Source organism: Simochromis diagramma, unplaced genomic scaffold, assembly GCF_900408965.1.
Source record: "Simochromis diagramma unplaced genomic scaffold, fSimDia1.1 OVJJ01000371.1, whole genome shotgun sequence".
In the NCBI taxonomy this organism is placed as follows: Eukaryota; Metazoa; Chordata; class Actinopteri; order Cichliformes; family Cichlidae; genus Simochromis; species Simochromis diagramma.
Genome location: NW_024386920.1, coordinates 3955374 through 3975892, shown reverse-complemented (window position 1 = coordinate 3975892; position 20519 = coordinate 3955374). Strand labels below are relative to the sequence as shown.

At 41.0% G+C, this 20519-nt stretch overlaps 1 protein-coding gene and 1 long non-coding RNA gene across 2 annotated transcripts in view; one reads left to right on the top strand and one right to left on the bottom strand.

Moving 5' to 3' along the window:
- Positions 1-20519, top strand: part of gas7b (growth arrest-specific 7b) — a 58748-nt gene that overhangs the window by 8807 nt on the left and 29422 nt on the right. The window contains exon 2 of the mRNA XM_040036599.1: positions 15204-15321. Within this exon, the coding sequence (XP_039892533.1) occupies positions 15204-15321 (118 nt within the window). The remainder of the gene's footprint in view (positions 1-15203; positions 15322-20519) is intronic.
- LOC120736469 overlaps positions 1-20519 on the bottom strand; it is a 28018-nt gene that overhangs the window by 3887 nt on the left and 3612 nt on the right. Inside the window, exons 2-3 of the long non-coding RNA XR_005696513.1 lie at positions 18201-18208; positions 339-344 (exon numbers count right to left, since the gene is read on the bottom strand). This is a non-coding gene — a long non-coding RNA (uncharacterized LOC120736469). The remainder of the gene's footprint in view (positions 1-338; positions 345-18200; positions 18209-20519) is intronic.

Below are 20519 nucleotides of genomic sequence, written 5' to 3'. Positions count from 1 at the left end.
GCAAGACCCAACCTGAGTAGACCAGAGAATAAGAGAATTTATCCAAAATGATGCTGACCTAGGAACCCAACCCAAACTCTGCTGGTATTTAGGTATTGAACATGTTGAGACAACCCAATTTAAACTAACTAGAATTTGGTCAATTTGGAATTGGGTAAGGTCGAAACAAGTCAGTTCAGGTGGGAAACGCCAGATAAATTATAACATCTATAACGAAGTCTATCAGTAGGTAATTCCCAACATGACACACACCGTCTTAACCAGGAGGATTAGGTGGGACAACCTGTACTAACTGGAACATTTATGACTCTTTTCCACTAGCACCTAGTGGGCTTGACTTTGCTCTGCTCTACTCTATTCAGTTTCAGTCGTTTTTCATTTCAGTTGAGCACCACCTCGCTGTGGGTGGGATCGTTATAGCAAGGCGCCCCGAACGTCCCGTGACGTCTTTTGTATGTGGCACAAACACAGCACAATAATGGAGGCGATGTTTTGATACGTACTCAATCATCCAGGTAAGGAAATCCTAAAAAGTTTATGCCCTTCATCTGGACATAGAGTTTTACAACGCAACGTCGAGATGATCAGAATCAACTTTTTGGGAATGGAGGAGAACGTATAACTGCTATAGATATAGGTGTATAGATCTGTGTCAGACTCTAGGTAAAAGACGAGAGCCAGAGACCACACTGTTGGTTTGTGGTCAGCCATTTCCTTCATTGGTTTGATTCTTGTTAAGAACTCACTCTCATGATTCATCCAGTGTCATGACTCCCTGGCCAATCAGTGGCATGCAGTCTGATGGCATTGCATTTGTGGCTCGACATAGCTCGGAGTTGAGCATGTAGTGAAAGGTATCTGGTATCAGGTACTGCCACCTAATCGTAACCCTAAAAACCAAGTAGAGTAGACTCGAGTTGAGTGGACTAGGTAGTTTTAGGATGGCACAGTAAAATCTAACTCCTCATTTCCTCTAGCGCCAACTATCAGCTGGTCACGGCAAGAACTGCATTCGTTTCCGTTGAGAGCTCAGTGAGTTTAGTACTCGAGTGGAAATTGGAATAGAGGATTGAGACCATATCCGATCTTGAGATAAGCAGGCTCGTGCAGATAAGCTCTGCACACTGGTGAGCACGTTCCTCCGCATGCAGAACATAGCATAGTAGGACATTATTTGTACGGGTGAAGTAGAAAAGTCACAGGGCATGTGAAATTCACATAAACTTGTAGAGGGCAAGATGTAACAGAACGGGCTTTGTTTGTTGTAGTGAAACACACTCTCACACACACATATATGCATGTGCTCAACGATGAGGCATTGGACAGACAATGACAGTTTGTGGGAGCATATGCACAATATCTCTATGTGACTGAGTGCATGTTTAAACAGGCATGTGAATCCCTCCTCCTCCCCGAGTGTCTGATGTGTCTCTAAATCTGGGAATGTGGCTTTGCTTTAGGCTCCCACATCTGCCCAAACCAAAACAATGTCTCCCAAGTAAAGATATGGTCCGCAGACCCTGTCACTCTGTTTCCCCCTTCAAGAACTGTTTAATTCTTTCACTGCACCACCCCTCCTACATTTACTTTCGCTGTGTCTTGACACTTTTATCTCCTTAGGTCTAGTAGGCGGCAGCCCAACACGCATGTGAGAAATTTCTCCCCCACTGAGCGAGCCCAGAGGGTGAGGAGGTCAGTGGTACAGTCTCCTCTGAGGCCCATTCATAACACAGATGATAAGATATGTTTTCAGTGGTTCGCATGTGAGTCCTAAAGTTTTTGTTTCACATCAGTTTTTGCCAGTTCCCAGTATAACTTTCATCTTTACTGTTTCCTTTTCTTTTTCCCAAAAATGTTTAGTTTGTATTAGTTTTAGTCTTACTTTGTTTTGTGGATGTTATTTGTCAGGGGAAAGAATATCATATTTGTGACAGTTTCACATTTTGTGACCACACCTGGCTGGATCATCATCAGATCATTTGGTCCCGGGTGAAGGTGTTGATTGGGCATCTGTTGTTCTTTTCACACAGACATCAGTGTCAGCATTTCATGTGTGAACCCAGGATGTGCAGACATGACAGTGTCGCCCTAGAAAGGGAAGGTGGAGGTATTTATGAGTGAATAATAGGAAACAGACACTTCCACTTGCTGTTACACCTTTGTTCCCATGCCTCTCTGACATGTAGCGTTAGGAGATGGAGTGAGCAGGGAAACAAGATCGCTGCTGCATGCCTCAATACGATTCTGCAGAAACTCCAGACCAGAGATGGCCCCCACTCTCAGGCTGCATCTTAGAGTTTGTGTATGTGGCTTATGCTCACTGGTGGCTGTTTACGACTCTGCTCCAGTGTGTGTACAGATGGAATTTGTTTGGTTTCTCCTCAAGACGTGCCCGACTGTATGCAGCAGGAAACGACTAAACTCTGATGCAAACTACAGGCTGCATTTTATTTTGTTTTTGAAGGTCTAATTAGAGTAAGGATCAGGATTCTTGTAACTTTGTTATTATCTTTGGTAATAACTGAAGCAGACATGTACCAACCTAACCAACAGATTACAAGCAGGGATGAATTAATACTTCATCATCATAGGTGGTAACCTTAATCCTAATCCTAAAAAAAAAAAAATACAAACAAGACAGCACAAGTGAGAATAGCCCACAGACGTTGTTTGTGATACATAGGCTGAGCTGTCCGTAGGCTGTGCTTAGAACCACCACAGAAGCTTATTGGATCAATCTAATCATACTTAAAGTTGGGTTTTGTCTTAAGTGACTCATATTCTGCTAACTCCATAGTTCTGATATTTGCACCTTACTAGTGAACTAGCTTTTCTTGATTCACAGACCAAGATAAACCTTATTTGCCTCACACTGGGCCTCGATGCAGCCTCTCCATTTACTGTCTATCTGAAACTGCTCGCTTTTCTCTCCCTTTAAGCCAGCTTTTTTTCTGATTAGCTGCACCTCACAAACAGGAAGGTTGAACATATTATGGTAAATGGACTGATTCTTATATAGCGCTTTTCTACTCTCCCGGAGTACTTAAAGCGCTGTATACAACATGCCACATTCACCCAATCCCACCCATTCTCCTAAGCACTGACTCTAAACTGAGTGCTTTTCTAACAATATTCACACTCTGATGGACGCATCGGAGAGCAACTTTGTTAGGGGGTTGGTATCTTTCCCAAGGATACTTGATACTTGGCATGCAGACTAAAGGAGCCAGGGATCAAACCACCAACCTTCCGATCAGTAGGTGACCTGCTCTACCTCCTGAGCTACAGCCACAGTGGGAGTGGATATCTACTGACATCATAAAGCCAGGAGTAGAAAGGGAGATCTTATTTCTTCCTGCCATTGTAGTCTTGTCACAGAAATGCAGAGCAGACTATACACTGTACGTATTCCGTGACTTGGTGTAGAAGTATGATTAACATGGATTTCATTTGTTAGAAATACCCATAATTCTTTGTATCAAGTCAGTACAGCTGACCTGTTGCTGCCTGCACTTGTTGCTGCAAATCCACATGTTGCTGTGAGGGCCAGTACCTCCTGAAATTACAGCACCGACTCTGTGGTGCAATTTACAAAAACAAACAAACAAAAACAAATATTGAAATTCGTATTGGCCGTCCTGTCACCGGCCGTAGCGCCTAATCTGCCTCCTCGGTCTGTATCACGTGTAACTCTGTATGGAGTCATGCTTACATTTGCAAAACGGTTTCTTAATTCACAGACAGAGAACTACAACAGCAGGCTTTGGAAAACAGGAACAACTTTAAACAGCAACGTTTGTGTTAGCTTCTGCAAAGCCAATTTCAGATGATGTGTTCAGGTCATATGTTATTAAAAAATATTCATTTTCAGTTTCAATTTCATCCACTTTCCTTAATCTTCAACTCATCTATTTTCTTCTCTCTTGTTCTTTTGTGGCTACGAATGCAGTATTTACACAAAAGCCAATTTATTTTGTTTGTTACTGAGACTAAATCACACTCATTTTTGCAGGTGCTGGTAGTGTGTCCACAGTGGGCACAGAACAGGTGCTGTACCTTCAGAGTGTGGTTAGCAAGCCTGTTCTGTGTGGACAAATTCTGTTTCACTGAACTGTAGTTGGTTTAAAACACTATCTTATGTAGGAGGTCTTCCAGATGAAGGGAATCTAAGTAAAAGTATGTGGGAAGAGGGTGTAGGGGATTGGAATTCAGCCTATATATAGCACCAGTTGTCCATTTGCTGGATCATCTTTGAAATTACAGTAGTCAAGCTTTTCTCTCATGTTCCTCTAATCCAGGGGTCGGCAACCCGAGGGACGCTTGCAGGGTTAACTAATGGCACGACCATAGCTGGACTGGCCATCGGGCATACCGGGCATTTGCTCGGTGGGCTCATGATTTTTTTTTTTTTTTTTTGTAACAGTATAAACAATGAAAGGTGGTGGATTGGCCAGACGCTCGCCGGTGTGTAAAAATAACTCAGTTGTTTGGTGGTGGCTATGGTGTAGCTTCCACAGGTTCAGTAACATTAACAAGTGGTGGAGGCCAGCAGGTGTATTTTCGTTATGCTGACTTTTTACAGTCAGTTACAATAACTCGTACTAGCTAGCATGATGGAGTTTCTATACAGCTGGGTGGGTGCTATGATGTTACTGATAGTGAACTTTATTTAATTCATAAGGTTAATTATTAGAGTTGCCAACCATCCCGTAAAAAACGGAATCGTCACGTATTCGGAGAAAATATTACGCGTTTCGTATTGAGGTGAAAAGGAACACAGTTTGTCAGGTACTTCAGCTACAATGAAAAAGACACAAAGCTGGAATTTTTCTGTGTCTTTATGCTGCACAACTGTTTCTTCTCTCATTCTCTCCCCCCGGTTGTTATTTCAATCATGAAACTGATCAATGATCAGCTGATCGCTTTTCTCTCTTGTTTGTTTATCGCCCACTTTCTTCCTGAAAGCGGAAACCAGCGGATGTCGCGCTAAACAACAGCAGCACGTTTAAGCTTGATCAGCTGTTGTTAGAATTTATTTGATATTAATTTCTAGTATCAGCTGATGTTTGCTGGAGCCACAGCTGTAAAGCTGCTGGTCATGATGTCTGTTTGGTTATCTGGTGAGAGGGAAACATGAAGATGAAACCAGGAGATGTTCTTACTGAATCATCAGAGCTGTGATGGAGAAACAGATTTACCTTTTAGGTGACATGAATGAGTTGAAGGGAAGTTATGAACTGTTTCTGAGAGACAAATAACCCCAGGATCCTTTTCTAAGTAGCTGACAGCTGGTAACTGTGCAGGGGCGGGTCTAGCAAAGTGTTGCCAGGGGGCCAGGTAGGGCATTAACGGGGAGAGGGGGGCACAAAGAAATACTTCCTTATTCTCATTTAAAATATCTAGCTTTTATTAAATAATTATCTGAAGCTTACAACCAAAGTTTTTATCTGATGTAAAATGTATAGAAATCATACATATACCAACAAGACTGTACATCACTGTCACAACAGCGTTTGTTTTCATTCATAGGCTATATGTCTTTAATACCTGGGGGGCCGGTCTCTAGTCAAAATGCCCGGGCCGATTTTTTTGTCCCAGTCCAGCTCTGGGCACTACACGCAGTGAATTAATCTGAGAGGGTGCATTAAAAAATAAATGGTCGCGCCAGCGGTGCACATCGCAAATCAGCTCGCATAGACACATTAGTTGTGCCGCTTCTTAATGACGGTATCTTAGCTAACAACCCCAACTACCAGATTCAACTTGTAATTGGCTAAAAATAACTTGGCCTACTGGTGAGAGGGACGTTGTTAGCTTTCCGCATTTCCGCTCAGCGCAGCATCAGCACCACGGAAATGCACGGATACATCCGTAGACTTGAGACAGAATTCACAATGTGTTTTTGGGACTTTCAGGTGTTTGGACCAATGTTTTATTTTCTGATCAAACCAGAAAGCTTTAATGAGCAGCTGGATTTGTCTCATAATGCCAGTTAATGCAACACCGAAATGCAGCTGGAATCCATAGCTGTCTGTGTTCATGGAGCTGCATGTTCACCTGCTGGACATCACTACCTGACAAGTTTAACTGTCTTCAGAACATTGCAGAGGCCTTATTGACAGTATTTGGCTCTACATGTCTGTGTGAGCAGATTTTCTCTCACATGAAGAGTGTCCTCAGGTAGCCTCTGAATGCTGGACACTCGGAGACCTGTGTCTCTGAGTGGGAGACCAGAGATCACATTAACATGTTTGTCTCTGTATTAACAAACATGCCATATTGGCCCAGTTTATTTTTCTTATCATTCTTGTGAGGAGACCATAAATAGCATTTGCATTTTCTGTTGTACAGTTCATTTGCTGTTATGGATAAAAAGTCTTGTTTCAAAATAGCTGATAACTATTTGCTGATAGCTGCCAACATCTGCAAACAAATATAATTCTATAAAGTGGTTCTACATAGTGTGTAACTGTTCATATAGAGCGTTATTAAATTTATTGCTAATGCAATCATATGGCACATTGACTTCTGAGGAAATTTTAGATGGCACTCGTCATCAGAAAGGTTGCCGACCCCTGCTCTAATCCAACCACATGTGATGTTTTTCACTCTTTCATAGCCTTTGCGTTTTGCCTGCTCCTTACCTGGTTTTCCTACCTGTGCATGACTGCTGCTGGTTTAGGAATGAAAAATATGGATTTTTCCTGCTTTCCTGTGTTTCAGTCCTCTCTTGCTGTAGTTTAGAGTTTCTGCCTTCAGGCTAAAAACACATCTCTGGAAGGCTTGTAGCTGCTTGTGACAGACAGCTTGGAAATAAAGTTTTTTAAATGTAGTGTTCTTGGAGCATAATTCCCCCTCTTTGCCCTTATTTTCTTTACTGGTGCATTTATGTGGATGTGGAGCTGGAATCTATACATTTTGCATAAGATTGATTGGATGATTCAGCAGTAAAATTGTGTTCAGTGACATTTTTTTGCAGCATTCAGTGTATCTATTAACTCCACTGTTCCATGTTTAATAAGATCCATTTGGTATTATCAACTGAAATCCCTGGATTGTCTTTGATTGCACGAGGCTGTTTTCGGTGCTAAAACATTTGCGGTTGGATTAAAGAAAGAAAAGAAAAAAAAAGGCAAATGTTCACGACAGATCTGTGATTTTGCATGAACTCTCATGGGTTCATTGAAAATCAGAGCCGTCTACTACATTCTTACTTTCTGATTCACAAGATAAAGGGTACTTAAGGTTTAGATTAGAAGAGCAAGGATCTGTAACTGATGGTCTGACCCCCACAGAGTCACGACATCATGGAGTCAGTCTGGGGTTACGTGAAGAGTCAGAGGATACTCTTCTGATACTGAGTTGTTTATAGGCTTTCTACAAACTATTTGTTATATAATTGTTGAAAACATTTTACTTTTATTAGGGTAAAACCTTTACGTGGAGGTACTTGACATAAATCTGGGGACACTGAGCTGTGTAAAACTGTGTCAAGGGGCTTTTTTAAATAGATGACCCCTGGTTTAGGAGTGTAGGCTCATCAATTACAGCTTACATATGAAATATGAATACTTGAAATTATCTCTGTTTCTGGATTCATCCTGCTGAAAGCCAAACAGCTGCTCTGACAAAGCCTCCTCTCAGACATCCATGTGCTTCCACAGGGATCACTAGAGGTCAGCGATGCAAGATCAAAAAAACAAACTCTTTTTTTCACACATCCTGTCACGAATCGGGAGAGACTGAGTCACTCAGACATGTTTGATGACAGCTAAGCAGTAGTCCTGTCCAGTAATCTGTAGAAACTCTGGATCAGTAAGGCTGCGTGTCGGTCCTCCTCCACACAGCCAGTGTGTGGGTGACCAGCGTTTCTCAAACCATGTGATCCCAGCGAGTGACAGTTTCATCTGATGATTCGCCTTAGATGGACAGTCTGATGTCTGTGTTGTCAGGATGCTAACCTGCCGAAAGCTTACAGATGGATTTGTCACTCAGACTGTTGCTCAATGATGGAAACAGCTCACAATCTGAAAAGATCATGTCTGATGTCAGTGGAAGGTTATTCTGCATTTTCAAGTTGCTCAAGTCAGCAAACAATTTTGACATCTTAGGGATTTTTAAAATAGCATAGAAGTTGAAGTATACCTCATTTTCTCAAAAGTTAGATCATGAACAGAGTCTGAACTTCCTTTGAAATGTTTCTAGTATTCCCTTTAGTTCTCAGCTGAGACTGTTAAAGGGCGGAGGGTTAACTACCTAGTTTACTAGGCTGTTTTTCTCTTACTGACCTCAATGTGAGACAGCTATTTATTTAAAGGCATTTTCCAAGGGAATTTAACAAATTATTCTTGGTTTTCCAGGCAGGAAGCCAGTGTCCCTGAAATAGAGAGACCATGAGGTATTTTGTTTTCCATAATAAGAGATGCTGCCTGTGTTTGGGGATTTGTGGGAAATGTCTGTAATCGGGGGGAGAAAATGCTGGGATCTGTTTATGATAGCAGCGCGGAGCATTTCGTGGCTTCGTTTGGAAAAGATAAGATAAAAAAAAAAAATTTCAAAATTTCAAAAAGTAAAATTTAACAGTTGTGGAAAATATGATTAAGGCTCCATAGTTCATTGTAAAACAGCCGTAATCACAATTTCAGCTTCCACTCTTTGTACATTTAAGCACATTAAACTTGTGTTATGCTTTAGATTTATGACGATAATTCAAACATTTCTACTCATATTTTATTAACAAAAGATTTAAGCCACTCAAGAACAGCACAACAAGTTGTAGACTAAGCTAAACTGCCCTTTTCTGTTGTATTGGTTTTATAAATACAGTCACACATTCAACAGACAAAACCTTCTTTTCTGAGACTTCTAGTGACAAACCTTACTAATTGCTAACTAGTTGATAACTTTATCTGACAGCCACTTGGTGCTCGACAGACGGAGTGGAGTGGGTGTATTGGTTGTTTGGTTTGTTTTTCTGAACAAACACTTTCTTGTCCAAAAAGACTAGCTAAAGTTGCTACAGAGGTAGCAAAAAAACCCTTTTAGCTAGGAAAAAGAAATGCTCTAATAGCTGTATTAGCAAAAGACCTCAAACTCGTCAGACTATAGAGCAACTTCAGTTGGAATTCAGCGGCAAATATCGCAGTTTATCAACTAGAACTTCAACATCAATTTTAAAAAATGCAGCATCACTCTGTGGCTTTGAAGCCTTGATGGATGAAATGTGGACAAAGGCTACGTTCACACTGCAGGTCTTAATGCTCAATTTTTTTGATCAAATCCGATTTTTTTGTCTGCTTGTTCTCACTACAGATAAAATGTGACAGCAAACGCGCTCTAATGTGAACACTCAAAGCGGCCCGCATGCGCAAAAGAAGACGTCACACACAACGCGCTCTGTTCAGACCCAGACCAAACAGTATTGTTTGACTGATGGCCTTAATATAAAGACTTGTTTCGGACTTTACGTTTCCCATATTTGCTTTAAGTTATAAAGTTATTTTATTATTTACATATGGCCTAATAATTATCCTTATTGCTGTTTTAGAGAGGAGCGGTGCTTCAAAGGATAGTTGCAGATTTCTGTCAGAATCTGCAGATTATACAGTACAAATAAAATGTTCACGTTTCTCCAACGTTGTCTTCCCAACAGTTTCACTGGAGGGCCAGGAAGCATTCACGATGTCTTCTCCGGCGCTGATAATTGGGGTCTGTCTTGTGTCGGTGACGTAAGAGACGGATTTAATTTGACGTGACCATTCAAACAGCAGTCGCTTTCTGAAACATCAGATATGTATCGGATTCAGTACCACATACAAAAGTGACCCAGGTCGGATTTGAAAAGATCGGATTTGTGCCGTTCACACTGTCGCACCATGATCGGATATGTGTCGCATAGGCTCAAAAAAGTTGGATTTGATGCGCTTTCGTCTGCAGTGTGAACGTAGCCTTAGTGTAGTTGATAGTCCCAGTCTGTTGTAGCTGAAAGCTGTCAGATCAAATCACTGTAGTGTATGATATGTAAACATTTTTAGTCATCAAATCCAGTCGCTGCCAGTTTTATCAGTTGTGTGTTAGTCAAGGTAAATAAACAACTTTATCAGAAGTTGGCTTCATTTTACAAACTCTAGGATCTACAGGCATCAACCGTATACTCGCAGGTATGTTTGCAACTGATGCCGGTTTATACAAGAACACACAAGGTTGTCAGAATAGGATAATAGGTTGTCTAGAACTGGGATCCTCAGAGATACTGGTTTTTCAACTTTAGTTCGTAGCAGAAACTGATCAGACGCCTGCTTTTCGTTGAGTATGTTCTCTTCTTCTTTTTTTCCCAGACGAATGTAGAGTTTATGCAGACTTCCCGAAAACTGTGTAATTGTTATTTCTCAACTTTGAGATAAGTCATCTTGGAAGACCACGTGTGTTTGGTGTTTTGAACCTTTAGAAACTCATGTTGGTGTGTATCATATTGTGGGTCTGCAGAATGTGCTTGTGCATGTTTTCTACTATGGAGCTCAGATTATCAGAATTTCCTTAGTAAGTTGAGTTGTATGCTCCGCCTGGACAGCCAAAGTCTTAAGACTTGTGTAAGTTGGTAAAAACTTGTTGTTCTGTTTAAGGTGTGTTCCAAGCTTAAGAAGAATACCATACCCCTCTGTGTATTTCCATGTTTTCTGTCCTCTATTGTGACTGTAAACAGTTGAAACGATAGCCTGGAAAAGATGAGACAGAATTCAAAAAAAGCAAACATGGTATTCATAACTTCAACCTGATAGTGACATTTTAATGAAACCACAATTCACTCGTTTAGATCATTGCTCAAACTAATATTTATCTTATCTTTAAGATTCTCTAATGACATCTGAAATGACTAATACGCCTTCAATTAGAGGTTTATCTTTTAAACTGGGGTCTGCAGAGCCCGCAGAGTGCTGAAACGATTATAGTGGTTGCTCATCAGTCATCACAGGCCCTGATGAGTCCTTGCTTTCTCTACCAGGGGCAATTCTGGCAAGACATGAGTGTGGAGCCAAAGGCAGTCTGGGGCTTAGAAGGTTAACCATCTGGAATGGTGCATTATTTAAAGTTGCATATGCCTAGGCAAGCTGGCTCTGATTCTTAATATTTCCCACTGCCAAGGTGTTCCCATTCTCTCATTCACATCTGATTTTTATTTTTTTTCCACGACAGGGCTGTCAGATCTGTCACAAACTTCTGTCAGGAAGGAGAGTTTTAACTTGTGCTCTTGTGGCTCGGTCCAAACTTTGCTCGCTTGTGAAATTTGTTGATGTTTGAAGAGACTGAATTTTAACACAAGACTCAGAGACACTCTTTTTTTAAATTGTTGTGCTAAAAATGAACTAAAATGTCTTCGTGGCCAAGAGTTTTTGCATATTATGTGTCCTCAGCTCAAGCAGCCCACTCCCATCTGTCTTTGCCTGCTACTAAGAGCCATATCTGCTCAGCTCCGAGAACAACAATACTGGCCTAACATTTCACTGATAATGAGCATGTGACCTAACAACAGAAAGACGCCAACAGGAAAGCAGCCAGGAAATGCAGAGAAAACTCCAAGGGTGTTTTGTTAGTGTAGTACATGAGATCTGTTAACCTGGAAGATCATTTAGGCTTTGGAGATGTATCGATGGTATGTAAATGAAGTCCTCTGATAAAAACAGACCAGAATCTCGTTCCGATTGATGCTGTGGAGGGCAAAACATTCCTGGATGTGAGTTTAATTTTCCCATTGTCCAGTGTTATTGTCGAGTGTTAATAATATACATATTACTGGGTTGCTAGATGAACTAGTTAAGTGCTGTAGTTGCTTATAGAAGTGTTTAAGTGTAATAATAAAGTTAAAAAAATGTCTACAGGTCATTCTAAAAAAATTGTTTGGGTCACTGTAGCTAAGGTTTACCTTTACAACAGCTGTATGGGGTTGATTTTTATAAAACTATAAATGTTATAAATGTAGAAAGTTTATATCAGTGATCCCCAACCCCCGGGCCACGGATCATTGCCAGTACCGGGCCGGGAGAGTTGAGGCTTGGTGTCACGGTCTGCGGCGGGCGGACCGTGTGTGGGAGTGTGAGGTTCCAGGTGCAGACATAGACGAGGAGACAGTACTGAACTTGAAATGAAAAGTGAGCCTTTATTTGGGCTGAATAATGTGGCAAACAACAGAAAGCACTGAGGCAAAGCTAAACTAGAAGCTGAACTGGGAAAACTAAGAACTGACACTTAACTCAGACAGCAGGGAAGGCTAAGACAGGGTGACAACGATGCATATGACGGAGACAACTATGAACAGGACTCTGTGCTGGAACAACAAAGAACTGTGAAACATATACACGTAAGCAACGTGGACATGACTAGCACAGGGTCCTGAAACCTGGCGTAACATGGGGGAAGTTGAACAGACGACGCAGCGACGAACAAAACAAGACTGAGGACTTAAATACACACATGAGGTGATCAGGGGAAGTGGAGACACATGAGAACACAGCTGACAAGAAGGAAACATAATGACAATACAGGGGAGAGTAACACTAACTACAGTGAACAAAGAACACCATACTCTTTCAAAATAAAACAGGAAACACAGAGACATAGACATGGAGATAGAACATGAACTTAACCTAACCAGAGACATGAAACATGACAGGTAGACACACGGACCAGGGAGAGATGACAAAAGGGACTAAGAAACCAAGGACTAAACTGCAAACTAGAAAATAACTAGATGCGTTAAACTACACATGTGGATACAAAAATATGCATTAGAACTTAAACCCTGGGCCTCATGGCCCAGTACTGTGACACTTGGGTGTGAAATTTATGGTTTTCAGGGTTTTTAACGTTTTTTATCGTTATTTTTTTATCGTTTTTATAGTTAACTTGGTTTCCCTCGGTCTTTTCCCGTGTGTTATGAATAAATCTTCTTTTTGTTTGGTAATGGTTTTATTTTGTTGTATTTATCTGTGACACCTTAAAGGTGAGTCTGTGAAAATATTGTCAGACATAAACTGGTCCGTAGCGTAAAAATGTTGGGGACCACTGGTTTATATTATTTGGGTTGTGGCGTCTTTGAATAGCATGTGGATGCCACCACAGATAGCTGTAGCTGCTAGCCGTCTATTAGGCTTTACCCTGGATGAGACGTCTTGACAGATGATGTGGTATTAAGGTTTTATGGAGCATTTCTAAAATAATTATCTGGCAAATGGCTTTTGTGATGTTAAACATGGTCACTTGATGCTCGAAAAACCAACACATCCAGAAAGATTTCGATTCAGGATTCTTTTGAGTTCCATGTTTCTATCTGCTCATTTCTCTTCCCTGGATAAGTTATTAGGTCTCACCAGACAGGAACTTTCACTAAAACACGATTAACATCTAGACAGCCGGGCCCAAAGGCAGATTTACTGTGTCACAAAGACCAAATAACAACGCAACATGATAAGAGCCCTAAGCTGGCTCCTGCATTGCTGCTACGTCAGACATTGGGTCTTGCTTACACCCTTGGCTTGGTCTCGTCTTGTTTTCACAATTCTACTCTGAAACTGTGAAAACGAATTTGCAAAAGCACATGTTTGACTGAGAGACGTGCGAAGTAAATGAAGGCCGTCTTCCCTACGCAGTGCACAACCGTACACTGTAGCACTAAGCTCTGCTGTAGCTGTATCTGTGGTTTGACTGTCATGTTGTCTTTTACACTCTTTCCATTTCTTTTTCAGTGCACAAACCACACTCTGTCACTGCTGCCACTGGAAATAGCTCTGATTTTCTTTTGTAGCATGCCGTTTATCCATCGTTACTTCTCTGCGACCACTTTTCATTTCTGTAAGAAATTACCAGACGATTTTTCAAAGACACATGAAGGACAAATATAAAAGTGACCACCGAGACCATCAAAGAGAAAACTTAGCTGAGATGCTGTCGGAGAGTGTGTAATTACACATAGTCCTAAGTCTCCCGAGGTTGACATGTGTTCATGCTCTCGAGCCCTGTGGGACCACAGAGGTCTGGGTTTTATCCTTCTTCCTTCCTTCCTATCCTTCTGCTTCTTTCACTGAGGGCAGCAGTTACATGTAATGGATTCATTCTCCAGGGACATTTTGGGCTTAAATAGTTACTGACTAGCAATTGATTACCCCTAAATGGGTAATGAGATGGTTTCCATTAAGAAATGTGTTGTCTGTCCTCATCCCAGGTGCCTCTAATGATAATGAAGTGCATTCCTGTTTCCTGGATTCCAAACTCGTACCCAGAGTGGCCTTTCAGGACAGTTAGTTTCACTCATTACTGGTTTCCCCAGTGCTTCCTGTTATCATTCTCTCACATAACAACACTTGAACTGACCCAGAACCTACTAGTTTGTTTAGATGCAGAGAGCATGCTTTTTCACCATCTGAGTTTCACAGTGATTAATACTTAAAAATGCATCATTTGAAGACCAAGATCAGGACTTGTAAATGTCTAGCAAATACAACTGGTCTTATAGTTTAAAAGGCTAAGTAATGCCACCCTCCATGCCTAAATGCATAATGTTTCTCCTTCTCCTTAAGCATGATTATAAATTCAAGGGTTTAGAGTCAGTATTCCGAGATGGAGTTTACTGTGCGGTTTGTAAGTGCTCCAAATCTTTATCCTTCAAAGACATATCCATTTACCACCAGTGATTGGCTCAAATATCTTCGCAGTTTGTAAAATGAACCTCTTATGCCAGACTTTCTGTTGAGGAATAGAGCTGGAATTTCATTTGGCTCTCTCGGGTCTCCAGACAGCATCCCCACAATGTGTTACAATAGTCCCAGCCCTTTGTTTTTCTGCTAATCAGTAGCAGATGTGCGCAGTTTGGCTACATGTTCTCTCTCTCGATCGTGTTCTTCAGCTGTCGGCTGTGTGTGCTCATGTGCTGACTCTGGAGCTCTGGAGCTTTCCGTCCAACCTCAGGGCCATGCCAGTTTCTTGTTTTCTGTGTAGCAGCGGCAGCAATTCCGCCTGCTCCGCTATGATGTCATCGATGGTTGCGAAATGCTTGAGGAAATGAGAACCTCATTGAACCCAGGCTGTACATGTCTTCTGCACCAGTAGTATAGCCTAATCTTTCTTTTAACTCTAAACGTTAGGTTAAGAAACAGTGAGTAAACTAAGACTCTTCATCATTATTGACATTTCTTACTTTTCTGTTTTGATAGAGGACAGCATCTCTGAGTCAGATTCCTGTCGAGGATCTCAAAGATCCCCTGCCTCCTCACTGGAAATGCTATATGTCTCCACAAGGGCGGCGATACTATGTCAACACCACAAACAATGGTAAGCGAAAATGTAATGTGGATTTTTTAGACCTGCTGTGAAAAGAAGCCGGAGCCAGAATATCACTAGCCTGGCTTTTTGTGGCTTGCTTTCCTATTCAAGCCTAAGGGCCCTCTTCAGTTTTTGTTTTCAGTCCCAGAGGTCACTGCTTAAATGGTAAATGGAGTGGTACTGATGTAATGCTTTTTTTAGTTTATGTGAGCGCTCAAAGCTCTTTCTTACTACAAGCCTCATTCACACAGACCTAAGCGCTTTTTAACCTAACACTTACACTGCAATGGATGTATTGGGGAAAGTCAGAGTTCATGTCTTCCCAAAGGATACTTTGACATGCAGATGTGAGGTGCTATAATCTAATCACTGACCTTACAATTGGTAGACAACCAATTGTTAGCCTAAGACCAGATTTACTAAACAGAGCAAAATAGAAAATAAAATAGTTCTCATAGGTGTGGTTAGTTTTACAGGCGACTTATAAAAATTGAGCTGCTTTGTCCGTTAAATTTAACATCAAACGCAAAGAATAAGTCAATTTTTTCAGCGATAAGTATTGACACAATTAACAGTAAATTGCATATCATAAATGTCAGTAAATCAGTTTGTGTGTTTGATCTTGTCATGAGGTTTCATTATTAGCTTTAGCACGCTATGGAGTCAAGCCTAGCAGTTTCGCTGTGTTTCATTCCACATTAGCTAAAAAAATCAGCAGATGCAGCTTTGAACAGAGAAATGGAGACCTGAGTGAAGTAGTTTTTAGCTGTTATTACTTATTGTTATAAGCTTCAGAATCTAGCTAGCTGGTGCCCCCTGCCTACATGCTAAGCTAGGCTAATCACCTCCTGACTTGAGAACCATACTTGGCACAGTGTTGCCAGGACCAAACACACTACCATTTGATCAAAACTCTTTACTTCTGAGTTATATTCTGAAACCACATTCAAAAGGCATCACACCAGAACATTTATAACACTGTGCCTTTCCTCCTCTAGAAAAAAGTGCCAACCACACACTTCCTTCCAGTTACACAGTGAACGTCAAACTGTGCCAAAGCTTCAGTTTTCACTTTGTATACTACACATGATAGTTAATATTAAAAGTATGCTGAATTAGCTATTAGCAGTTTCCGTTTGGAATTTACCCCTGAATGTAGTTACAGCTATAACCAGGCGTTCTGATACTAGTTACCCTTAAGGGCAAGTTCTGTAGTTACAATAATCATCACCTTTTGGTTGTCAGTGTGTAAATGTAATGGAGCTATAACTCAGAGAAGTATTGGTATTTTTTGCAAAACCCACTAAATCAGTTTACTGAGAAAGTAAAACTCAGGTTTTTGTAGGTTCACCTGGGTTTATTAGTTGGTTTATTTCTGCAGATTTATTTCTTCAGCTGCCATTATTAATTTTTGCACTCTGACGCTTGTGCTGTCTGTTGGGGTTTCTTTGTTAATACTTGTCTCTAAAAGACATGCTTATAAACATTCATTTCCCATTTGCCACATTGAAGTAAAAGATTTCCTGCTTTGCTCTCAGACCGCTCTTTGAATTCTCAATAATATGTTTTCTTTCATGAAACAGAAAGCTAGCAGAGCTCTGTTTTGATCTTTAAAATGATACCTGCGTGATTTCATGTGACTGTAATCCGACTGAATGTTCACTCAGTGTCTGTTGTAGTCATGGTACCAGAGAGAGACGCCGTCCATCAGGGCCTGTAAGGACAGACCCTGCTGATAGTGCCTTGTTTCTGTCAACACAATCACCTCTCAGTGTCTCCCTGATTAGACACACACACTGACACACTGGCACAGAGACAGCTTAATACTATCCCAGAGTGAAGTCACTATAAAACTTGACTGATGATACTAATATCTTACAACTCTTGTGTGCCTTTGAGTTAAATAATACAGGTAAGAGTGGTTTATACATGCAACTGTCACACAAGCAGCATGACAACATTACATTCTACAGCAGTGCGCAAACTTGTGTAAACCATGCATACATTTAGTCTTACTAGCATCCTTTACCTTCAGGTGAAAATCAACAAAATCAAGAAGTCAGTAAATGAAAACAATCCTCATTTCCTCCTACTGAGCCAAAATAAAAACAAATTATATTCAGTACATTTTTCTGTCACTCAACTTCAAGGCAGTTTGGCAGGGGCTCTCGTTTCCTGCGCTGCGTTCAGACAGAGAGCTGGCTCTCAGGCGTGGAGATTGGACCAAACGCTCACTTTTCAGTGTGAATTCCTACCAGAACACATAACCACGTGTCAGTAATAAGACCTGACAGAACAGTTAGAAACATTATTCATACTTGGCCTTGTGTTGTGAATCAGCTTGTTGTACTGGTTTCACATGTGCACCTATCTCCTTCATATAACTGGGATTGTGGCCTAGCAGTCACTGATGACCCTCACATCAAACCTGCTCACAGCATGCTCGCCTCTGATCACGGCTGCGGCGGTCAAGTTGCGGTCATTAGCACGGATCTAAACTTAGCTGAGGTCTCCACCCAGGCACGAGCCAAGGGTTTCTCCTTCTGCTCCTTTAGGATTTAATGGGGTGCTTAAGTGCTGCTGTCTTAAAAGTTGGACCCAACTCGCACTCTCACTGGATAAGACTGTTGTTGAATTGTAAAAACATCTATTTCTCCCTTTCACATTATTCCACTGAGAAGTCAGCAGATCTTACTTGTTTTTATGCGTTTGGTGCTATAAAAGGAGTCCCACAATATTTCCTATGAGAAAAAAAATGATTAATTTTTCATAACTTTTTTTGTTGTTATTTTTTTCACACATCAGCAGCATCTGTATCCTGGCTCATAAAAAAAGCAATATTGTTGCTATGGTGTTGTGAAACTGGCCTCACAGGGCACGGGAAAAACCTGCAGGACTTATTTTCTGAGTGTTAGCTGCACGATGACTAAAAGCTTAGAGAACGCTTGGTCCTGACGCACGCACACAAACGCTGTACTACAGGTCTTGTGGTTTTTTTTCCTCTTCACTACCACAGCAGCTGTTTCCAAACAAACACATTTGATACAATTTTTAGGTATTTATAGCAACTCTGCTATTTTCTTTGGACTTCCCTTTGGTTACGCTAAAGTTCAGCGAGATTAGATTGTATATGTGTGTGTACGTGTGTGTATGTGTGCACGCGTGCGTGTGCATTTGTGTTTCTGTGTCACCATGGTAACAGCAGAGTGCGTGGGTGAGGGCTGCATGTCCTTGTGTTGGGGATTGTTTTTTTTTTTTTTTTTCCTAGGTTTTCCTTCCTGTGTTGCTGGGTGCAGCAGAGCCGCGGTGCTGGCTGTTGCAGCTTGTACCCGTCTCCTCAGAATCTCCACTCATCCCAGTGAACCAGTGGGCTGCTGGATAAACATACTAAACCAAAGTCATTCCAGCCAGAGCACACATGCTGTAGATACAGATTCAGTCCCAGGATTTTTAAGGCCGAATTGTAAAAGCAATTAAATCTGCCCTGTTACAACATACCCTGTTTTGTGAAAACATGCAACATTAAATGTGTATAAGTTACTTTTCAAATACAGTAAACTACTAAAATTCAGCTCAACATTCAGTTAACAACGTATTTGATTCACTTTTTCCATGAGATTAAGTGAACATGACTAATAAGTAGTTAAATGATATAAATAAGAGCCTAAAGGTCTTATCAAGGTGGCTACTGGCACGACTGCTTCTAAAGGACTTTACTTGAATCTGACAAAAATGACTTTGCAATGTTATAAGTTCACATAAGGTACACAGACAGTGTACAGTATTTATGTTTAGTGTTTTTGATTGTTTTCCCCCAATTTTTCTGCATGTTAGGAAAAGCACATGTCAGTGCGTCTACAATCTGGAGATAACACAGTGAGTGAACGGGCTGCTTCAACTGATAAAAACCAGACACAGGAGGTAGCTAATCCATCAGGGACCTGTGTCATATGGTTATGAATAAAATATAGCATCAGTGTCAAAGCTAACTAGGCCATTCTCCTTCTCCCTGTTTCGAATCGGGGATCTCTCTCGGTGTGGCGTCGTGGACAATAAGCTGTCAGCGTGTTGCTATCGGACCTGCTGTCGACTAGTTTCATTCATTCATTTTTACTTTTAAGCATCGCTGTCTTCCGTTGTCAGTCACACTGTGCAAAATGAAAATCCGAGACGTTTGCTCAATCCGAAAAGAAACGAATGCTTTTATGATCCATAAATGAGCCCGTGCTGATGCAGCTTGGATCATTAGATGACTTCATTCTGTCATTGATTTCATGAATCTGCTTCATTAAGACCCACGTGAAACCTGAAAAGGGCGGATAGAAAAGCGAGTAAACTGCACTCTTTGGTCTCTGTTCTGTAATCCAGGCTGTCAAAGTAATTTAGGATGATTGACAGCTTTTTAGACTTCATCTCCTCTGTGACAAGGCAGGCTGATGAAAATCACTCCTGCTGCTGCATATGTATCACTGTATCTGTATGAACGAATGCAGCAAATGTTAAGACTGATGTGTGTAAAAAAACAAAAACAAAACAACAAAAAAAACCCAGGTTCATGGAAATGATCAGAGCCAGTTGCCTGGAAACTCAATCTGTCCCTCTCTGGGATTGAACATATAGTAAATATGTGGGCTTTCGCACCTTTTAATACAAATAAAAGTGCTATTTGGTTGGAAAAAATATTTACGGGCAATTCATACTGAAAATGATTGTGATAGCCTTCGTTAATTTGTAAATCTAGTTTAAATCTGACTAACAGGGATTTATGAAATTGTATTTTAATGATGTTTTGAATGCTATTCCTCTGGCAATACATAGAATGACAATAACAAGCAATTTCCCTCTGCTAAGAAGGTTATACAATAATTTTCTGCTTTAATATCCCATTTTTCTTACTGTATCGATTTGTTTGTGACAGCCTAACAGAGAGGAATTGATACATTTATGGCCAGCGAGTGCCGGCTCTGCCCCGATGTTGTACATCAAACATGAAGGCACAGCCTCTCTCCATAAGCTCGCTGCCAGTTATCCCCTCCATGCGTGTCATTTGAGCTGATGGGCTTGGCTCAGTTGTCTCCTCTGCTGAGCAGCGCCAAATAGAGCAGGGCCGGCCTAAAAGACCCGAATGAAATGAGAGCTCTTTACATGTTTGTACCTATTCTCTCTGTGATCATAGAAAATGGCTAATTGAGCCCAGCACTGTGGTC